The sequence below is a fragment of the Sinohyriopsis cumingii genome, chromosome 14 (assembly GCF_028554795.1).
Source record: "Sinohyriopsis cumingii isolate HCF-2022 chromosome 14, ASM2855479v2, whole genome shotgun sequence".
Classification (NCBI taxonomy): Eukaryota; Metazoa; Mollusca; class Bivalvia; order Unionida; family Unionidae; genus Sinohyriopsis; species Sinohyriopsis cumingii.
Window position 1 is genome coordinate 29,943,384 of NC_142974.1, and position 9,509 is coordinate 29,952,892.

At 32.1% G+C, this 9,509-nt stretch overlaps 1 protein-coding gene across 3 annotated transcripts; it reads left to right on the forward strand.

Moving 5' to 3' along the window:
• Positions 1 to 1,187: 1,187 nt before the first annotated feature.
• LOC149783505 (uncharacterized) lies at positions 1,188 to 8,604 on the forward strand. 3 transcript variants are annotated; one of them, XR_016413613.1, is made up of 3 exons: positions 1,188 to 1,722; positions 3,428 to 5,693; positions 8,362 to 8,604. XR_016413613.1 is itself a non-coding variant. In XM_089931749.1 (3 exons), the coding sequence occupies exons 1-2, from the start codon at positions 3,304 to 3,306 to the stop codon at positions 5,686 to 5,688; spliced, it is 315 nt and encodes a 104-aa protein (XP_089787875.1). In that variant the 5' UTR covers positions 1,737 to 3,303; the 3' UTR covers positions 5,689 to 5,693; positions 8,362 to 8,604. The 3 variants fall into 3 exon arrangements, 1 of the variants encoding a protein (XP_089787875.1); XM_089931749.1 differs by lacking the exon at positions 1,188 to 1,722 and having other exon boundaries at positions 1,737 to 3,482; positions 5,553 to 5,693; XR_016413614.1 differs by lacking the exon at positions 1,188 to 1,722 and having other exon boundaries at positions 1,737 to 3,482.
• Positions 8,605 to 9,509: the final 905 nt, after the last annotated feature.

The window sequence follows — 9,509 nt, forward strand, 5'->3', positions numbered from 1 at the left end:
ATCTGGTTTACTTTGTCTATGTTCAACTGATACTCATGACTTTCTGAAAAGTGATTGTCGTGCCTCAATGAAAGAGTGAGTAACCTTTACTATAGACATTCCTTTAAAAAGGAATATCAGATTAATCAGTCACAGTGTGAATGTGGTATTGAAATTTGTTCAAATGACTGTATATGTCTGTATAATAGCTGGCCCTGAGTTAGTACTTTTATGTTGTCTTTGCTATGTTCATTAAATAAACTTTCTTGTATCATGCATTTTGTACCTTGGCATTTCATTGGTCTTAACTGCTGATATAACTTCCTGTCTGCAGCATGTTTTATGTATACATGCATGATACAAACCAGAAATCACATTATGGTAAATTATAGATACTGACATGGGTGAATTGTGATTACATTCTTTTTTTGTTTTGTCCCATTTGTACCAAAACACCCACCATCATGTTGATATTGAAATTTACACCAAGTACAAATTATTATTATTATTATTATTATTATTATTATCATTATTATTATCATTATTAATACTATGGTGCTTTTATTATCTTTTCAGTAGTGGTGATGATAATAATATTATCATTATCGCAAATAATCTCAGTATTTGTATCATAATGGCACATGTATGTGTTTGTATTTGTCCCTCATTGCATATGCTTTGATATGGGGGGAGCGGGGCAGCAATACAAATTTCAGTCAGTAAAAGTCATTAAGTTTGTCAGGTTGGAGTTTTTTTAATGGCTTGATCACAAACAGTATAAATGCTTTGCAGAAATAATAAAGGTTTTTGTAAAGTATTGTTATGGTATTTTGTGTTGTAATGTTTTTTTCACTGTTATGAAATGGGCCTGTGTGTAGGGATTTAGCCAGGTGACTTAAAGATATAATATTTATTTGCACGAAAGTTGTGCATTATTTCATGATAAAATAAAATGTGTACATTCATTCAGGGCTGACATCAAAAGTTTATTTCCAAATGCTGTGCACATCGATGGCCCTTCATTTAAAAGCAGGGGCCCTGCCAAATTGATTCAAATTGGGCCCCACGTTTGATAAGGCCATTACTGCATTCATTGCAGAATGCAAAATATTAGGATACAATTTCCACTGGAGTTTTCATTATTACCACTAGGAAATACACTGGGTTTATATTGTGCAAGGTGCAGCAATTTTGTGGGGTGGGTGGGGTGGGGTGGTCTTCTGTGCCCAAATACAGCCATAATTGCAATGTAAATACTATATACTGTTAGTTTCCAATCTTTTTGTATCAGGAAGAATTCCCAACTTTAGTATTCATTAAGGTTTTATTCCCAACTATCAACCTAGAAAATTGTTTGTGAAGTCCTAAAAGAAGTTGGCAGGATGTTCCTTGGTGACATAACCAAGTTGCTGTACATTATTTTAGGACAATTTTAAACACGTAAGAATTTATGCTTGCTATAGCAATTATTCATGCTGAATGATTGCACTATATGAGGCATCCTATGTTTTGTTTTATCTTTTGTATTCATTTTCATTGTTAGCAAAATGGTTTTATTTTGTTTGCCTTTTTTTATTTTCTGTTACACTTTATTTTATCAATGAATAAAGACCACATTGATAATATAAACTGCACATTACTGTTTGATTTGCAGAGAATTTGCTGATGGAATTGTACAAGAACTAGATAAGAATGATGTAGAATGGAGAAAGAGAAGAAGGCTGCATCAAAAACAATATATCGGTAAACTGAGTTACAGTGGACAGTATTGCAAATCTTTTTAACAAGTATTCACATAAATTGCATCCCATGCAAACATGAAATATTGCAATAAATTTGTTTCTTAAAAATGAAATCTCTTTAGATGGGTCACTTGATAATAGGGTATATTTGATTACTGTTAGCGTTAGATTACATGTGAAAAAGTCCTCCAATTATGATGTTACATCAGTTTGGTTGGGAAATCTATCTGTAATATAGGTCAATAAAAGAGTATCATAATAAAGCACAGTGATTGTCGGTTATTTGTTTTAAAAAATAAGGCTTTTCATACATGGTTTACATTAGTCTCATTTAGCATTTGTCCCATTTTTGTGTATCACAATTATATTTTGAATTTTCAGGGAGTTTGTGACTTAGTCATGAAATGTAGCACATGGATATTTTACCTACTTATGACAGTTTGTGAATTGGTATTTTTCAACAGACAGTGCTATTTATATAGCTTGTTTAATTTATGGCATTTCTTCTCAGTACACCCCAAACCATTGTATAGGTAATTAATCAGAAAATTTGATGTTAGTATAAGCTTTTAAAATGGTTGAGTCTTATTCAGACATTTCCACTTCTAAAGCGTGGTTTCAGATGTTTTCACATTTTTATCAAGGACTGTATTTTGTATGTGTCTGGTACATTTTAATTTTGAAATGGTTTTTTATGGTCAGTGTACTTATCTCTTGCAGGGTCCAAACTATATAAGGCATATTGGTTAGTAAAAAAAATGATTGCCATATAAAAAAAATGTTATTACATGCATTCTGTGAGAGATGGCTTGCAGTTGAATGGCACAGCATTGTATGATATGTAACATTTCTTCCTGTCACATCATAGTTGATGTGGCATTTGTACAGTTCTAAAGAAAATTATTGGTAAAATTATTTCCTTCCTATATATTCTTGGTAAAAATATTCCTTTATAAAACAGGTTTTCCCACCATGCCATGTGATATGTGATTATAGATGTTATACTTACAGCAAGAAAAATTAGCATTTTGTGAGACAAAGAAAGGAATTGTAACTATGTAACCTTTCAGGCATGGAATGTATCTTTTGCTGAATATATCTGACTGTTTGCTTCATTATAACGTGTTACTGCTTATAACACAATCGCAGCATGGCTCCCATTTTTTTAATATAAGGTGACCTCTCTTTTTAACACCTAAATACATGCTATCGGAAAAATCAATTATTCTTATCCCTAGCAGATTTATATGATCAAGAGGTTAGTTAAAATTGATGACATTGAACTTTCAATGCACATTTTCTGTAGGGAAGTTTTTCAAAAAATTTGTTAACTCGATCCAGCTTATATTGTGATGTTATTCTTTGGACCCGTGAGCAACGCATTATAAAGGGTTTTACCTGTATGCAATTATATATCAAATTTACAGAGTTATATATTGTCATACACCTAGTACATAATGTTGAAAACAGAAATGTCAAAGTTTGGGATATGATTGGAGTTTATATGATGTATACAGCTCTATCAGAATTTCATTTTCCCCCCTTCTTTGTAAGTCCAGTCTAGGGTCATGGGTATGAATATATGGTGTTTTTCAAAAGTGGGAAAAAGATAGGGACAATGTTGCTATGCTGCACACTTTTAAGTCTTGAAATATACATGTTTCTTTATTTCAATATTTTCCTGATGTTATATTTCCTTTTTTCAGATGGGTATGATAAATTGACATCTTATGGTATTGGCATACATGGATGTATTGATAGGTATGTATGCATACATACATACATACATATGTACATACATAAAGCCACATTCAGTGGTTAGTGTGCCAGACTCAGGTCCATAAGGGGGTGGGTTTTGTTTCTTACCATAGGACCAGTCTGTTCTTGGCAAGACACTTGACTCCAGTTGCCACAGCACTAAGTAACTGACCTTCGTTATTATACCTTAAAGCACCAAAACAAACGTAGCAGAGAAAATACATAAGTGGTTATGATCTGGCAGTCTCAAAGGTTTCTAAAGTTGTGACCAAGGTAACCCAATGGTCATATAAACAAATTAGCAATAGCAAACATTTAAAACTTAAAATTATATTAAGTTCTAGGTAGAACCTTTAAGACCTATGATGGTTTAAAATTTTAAAACCAAAGGTACATTTTAGACCACTCATAAATCATGTCCCATAGTTAGCATATTGAACTGTGTTTTTATCTTGAACTGTTTGTAAGTTGCATGACACAGTGAACATACACATGTATATACCACACATACACGTACACAAGGACCTAAAATCTAATAACATCCATTGGGAAAACATCTTGATTTAAATAAATTTTATTTACAGTTGGACTAAAATGTAAAAATAGTTATTTTATAAGACATTATTTTAGTAACAGATATTTCCTATTTTAAGTGAAAGTGCAACATTAATGGGAAAGCTGAAGATTCTGCTGTGAATGTTTATGCAAATTTGTTCTATTCATTCTTCAGCTTTTTATTATATTTCATTTCTGTTATGTACACAGTTTATCTTGACAATGGATAAATTACCCCGCCTTGTGTGATACAATGTATTTTTAAGCAATCTTATTTTCAGTTTTTTGCAGAAGATAATATGGCTACATGCTGGAATAACTAATAGATGACCAGATATAGTTGCCTTGTACTTTATCAATACAGTTGTTAAATCCCATGGTAAATGAAGACAATATCAACTCACATAATGCAAATTATAAAGTAATTACATGTTTATATATATTATTGTAACTGCAGTTAAAATGTTGAATAATTGGCATCTCAGTATTGTCAGTTTTAAAAATGAAATCTTGACAGGTATGTATTTGACTTGGAATTGTAAACTGAATAAATTTATTGCAGTGTTTATTATGTCTTCCTGTTCACAATCACGATTTTAAAGGTGGGTATACTTTTTTAATGACTGTTTTATACACCCATACAAGGAAATTATATGCCAAAACAAAGTGTTACTGTAAAAATTGAATTACTTGAAGACAGTAAATGAGATATTCAAATGCAGGATTAACTGAGCTATGTCATCTCTTCTTGGACTATGGATGTAAACAAAGCTAGATATAATTGGTTGATTGGTCAGTCATACATCTATTTGTTTGCAGGCCTGGTGTCACACATGTAAAGCTTACTATTTTGTACAAATCTTGCATTATCTCTGCTATAGTAACGGCTAAGAGGGGCAGATTTAGAACATTTATGAACCATATCATATGAATGTTTTGCTCATCGATCTTAATTGTTATTTCTTAATTGTCCTTGAAGCAAATACTGTATTGGCATTTGGTTTTGGTATTATAGGCAGTGTATCCCCTAGGGGTGCAAGACCGAGAATCAAAAATCTCCTTGGTGTCAAAACTGGGGGTCAGACTGAGTAAAAAATAAACTTTGGTATCAAAACTGGGGGTCAAATTAAAAATTTGGGGGTCTCTGAAGCGCAAATGAGGGTGAAGGAAAATACTGATTATGGGGAAAAAAGTATATTACTTACAGTATTCTCATGGTGAACTAGTAATTTTCTCAGTGTCTTTTTGATAACAGAACAATGCTGTTGTACACTACACAATTTGTGCAACTACCACTATGTCACAAGTTTACATGACCAGTTTATTTGGTAAGTTGGATTCCAATAAAGTTTGTAAAAATTTAGTAAAATAACAAATCTTGTACATTTCCTGTACATTAGTAAAAATACAGACAGTATTTAAAGACAAAAGAGAACTTTAACTTCCATCACAAAAGCCGATATAAATTATTAAATTTTGTATATGATGCTAATAATATTATACTAACCTACTTTTCAGGGTGTCCAGTAAAAGTGAGAGGCACTGGAAATGGCATAGTTGCTGCAGTGCAGATGGCCTTCTTAGCAATGAAAATGTCTTCATATATGGTGCATCACATGTAAACCAGGCAGGTTTTGAATTGAAAGAAGGGTAATACAGGTCAGTTAGAAACCATTGCAAGTGCCCTTTTGTATATCTATATATTGTATATATTGTTTAACTCTTGTCCACAATTGTAAGGGTCATATGTAAGCAAGATATTGCAAAGCTAACTTTTGTCCATGATTGTAGATTATCATCTGAGATAATATTTGTAAACATGTTTACCTGGCTTTGAGTTCAGAAAATTGTTTCGTCCATTAGAAAAAAATGTTCTCATTTGCCAGGTAGTTTGCTAAAAAGTAAAACTATAAAGTAAACAGACCTTACCTTGTTTACGAATTTGATGGGAAAAGGACCCACATCCTATATCTCTTATTGTCTTGGGTTTTAATATAAAGTTTGTGATCAATTTTATATAAAGGTTGTGATCAACATAGTTAACAACATATTCCTATTGTAACATCTCTCAAGTGAAATCTGTCTTTTAGTTGTGTTCAGTTGTAATTTCACATGATTTATATACTTCATTTATTCACTGAAATAACAAAGTGCTTACAGATACTTTTGGACTGTTTTAGGATTAGAGTGAATTCCTTCAAGGACATTCTAGATTATATCATTGTGATGGATAAGATTATCACATCGGCACATTTAAGACTGTTGGAACTACAGCACATTCAAGATTAGAATCAATTTGGAACACCACTGTAATTCATTTGGAACACCTTTTTTTCCTTTTGGATCTGTGAGAGCTATTTGGGATATATTTCATAATGTAAGTTACTTTTAAATTTTCACATTATCTGTGAAAATAAAGTATTTGTTGAATTTTACTTGTTGATTTCACTTTTTTCTCTTTAAGATCTTTGAGGTATAATACCTCTAACTTCAGATCAGCATGCTCATCTGATTGAAAATAAGAGACTTTGCTCTGTAAGTGTTCTATATGTATGAAGTTATGAATGCAAGTACAATTAATGTGAATCCTTGTTATACTTTAATACCTTGTATGAGTTTCAAAAAATGAAAAGATGGCAGAAATTGGATTAATTAGTATAGCAGTTGCTTCCCGCTTCATTTTTGTCTTGTCCTAACCATATCTTTGGAGACACCCATTCGGTTCATCATCACAGACATCTGGGTCATTGCCATACCACATTTGGGTAATCATCACAAGTACATTTGGAACTCTGTCACACCACATTTGGGTCATCATCACATATACATTTGGGTCACCATCACATATAAATTTGGGTCACCATCACATATACATTTGGGTTACCATCACATATAAATGTGGGCCATCATCACATATATACATTTGCATCACAATCACATGTACATTTGGGTCAGTATTATTGTTTCAGGTCTGATGTTTGAAAAACCATTTATATATCTAATGTCTTGTGAGCATTGTCAAGCATAACATGTAATGAAAGAATACACTTTTTGGAATCCTTAGAAGTTAAAATATCATTGGTATGGATAGACTGGATGTAATACAATAGTTATTATTCTGTGCATGTATTTTCTTTTTCCAGTGAACAGGATGATACAAGTTGTTCAAGTTAATTTGGCAAATTTCCTAAAATTGCCAGATTAAAACACCTGCAGTATTTGTTACATGTATGACACATGCACGAAATGAAAATATGCCAAACCACATAAACACAAAAATAGATCCCTTTTTCTTTCTTAAAAAAACCCCTTTGTTCTCTAAATTTACATTTTCTTAAAAACATTTCTTCTATGATCACATCTGAGTCATCATTTTTAATAGACGTCAAAATACATGTACTCTGTATCACTATTCCAAGCTGTGTCTGCAGTTTGTGTATGTACTGTTCATTCAGAAACATCTAAAAGACATGGTAGGACTGTGGAACATCAACAAAACATGGAGGATGTAGTTAATGGCATGGTACAAAATTTGCACCAAATGGGCTGAACTCTTTTCCGAATGATCTATTGTCATTTTGAAATATCAACAGTTTGTGAAGGAAGGACACATTGATATCCATATCTCTTTTTAAAATATGGGCTTTTAGAAATAACAACCTATTATTCTGTTGACTGCCATTGGATAGCAAGTGTTAAATACTGATTTATGCTGCAAAAATAAAGAGGCAACATCTTTTGAATGTTTTCATTTTGCATAATAAGCTCGTACTGTTTTATGTAGCCTGCACACTTGGTCGGCAAGCTCCCAAACAGTTGGAAGAATAAAATGATCCAGGTCATTTTAACTTTTGTTGGTTTGAGAAACTACACTTTCTTCTGACAAAGATAACTGCTGGTGTTCTTCTGTGAAATAAGAGACTCGATAACTTGTTTGAATGGACGTGTAGAATTTGTTCATATGCTCCTCCTGGTGTCAATATTATTTCATGTACTAAAATTACAGGTTTTTTTTCTCTAAAATGTTGAATTAAAAATGAAGGGAATCTACTTACACCATACATGGTAATTTACAGTGGCTTTTCTACATTTATTATTTTTATATTGTAACCAAACAATGCATTTGAACCTGTTGTAAGCTGTTATTTCAAAGACTTTAAAGAATATGGTCTCTTAAGACAGGTTTATTTTAACAAGTCAGTTATAAGAAGCATTTAAAAAAAATGCTGCTCTATGTCAGGGATGGAATATATTCATGGTGAACGTGTCTGTTAATGCTGGTTTAACTACATCAATACAATTGTATCTTAATACAAATTTTTTTCAGGAGCAGAGAACTGTTAAGCACCAATGACAGAGGAAATTCAGGACCTGAAGGAACTGTGTCAAAATAATTATACAGAACTTGATCCAGATTTTGTTAGAATTATACAAGAAGCAACAGAGACTTATCAGATACCAAATGCAGCCGAAGACTTTTATACTACTAAAAACGTTGTTTTGTCAGAAGTGATTACAAAACTGTATCATCAGATGTAACAGAACAAATTAAATTGAATTATAATTATTATCCATACAGTTATTATCTTTACTACCATGACAAATAAAATGTTTGCTTTTTACATCATGTGCTTAAGAATGAATCTAATTATCAAATCACATCACTAGCATATACCAAGAAATTAAAAGCAAATATTGTACAATTATAATAACTATGGTCTTATGAATAATGACATTATGTTAAGGTAACAGTAAATACAATTCGGAGAGAGGAGCTGAGAGAGTGAGATGCAAGAAAAAGTTTTTATTCTCGCACAGTCCTCCCTACGTGATTGCCATATAATAAAATGTAATTTGTCATACAGAAAAACCAAGATAATCAAGCATGATTAAAGACTTGTAATGTCACATCTAAAGGCATTCATTAGTCTAAGTCAGTGTAATTGTCGTTTGATAATAAAGGCTGACTTAACGGGGAATACAAGTTCATCAGCTATTGACACAAGTGCAAGTAGAATCTACATCAGCCAATTTTTCTTTCATCAAAACAAATTAACACTTTTTGTCACAAGATTATATATAATAAGACTTCCCAGTAGATGTTGTCATTGCATCAAGCTCTTAAATATGCCAGAATGTTAATATTGACTTCATTACCGATACATATACGATTGAAGAAGTATACAGGGCTCCCATGCTACTAGGAAATTTGGAAAAAGTTGGAAGAAATGATAATTTCTTTTCTGAACATGAAAATTCCTTGAAGTTTGCAAATGTTGATGAAAGTCAGGAAAGTTTGCAACTACTTGATGACAGAAACAATTACGTAATTGAGTTGTAACTGATTGTGAATTATATTTATTGAGTTCTGCCCAGAATATTCGGAGGTTGCAGTATGGATCATTAGGGTGGTAACCATAATTATAGTTGTTGAGTCAATCTTAACACTCACTGGATTAGATTAGAAGACTGGTT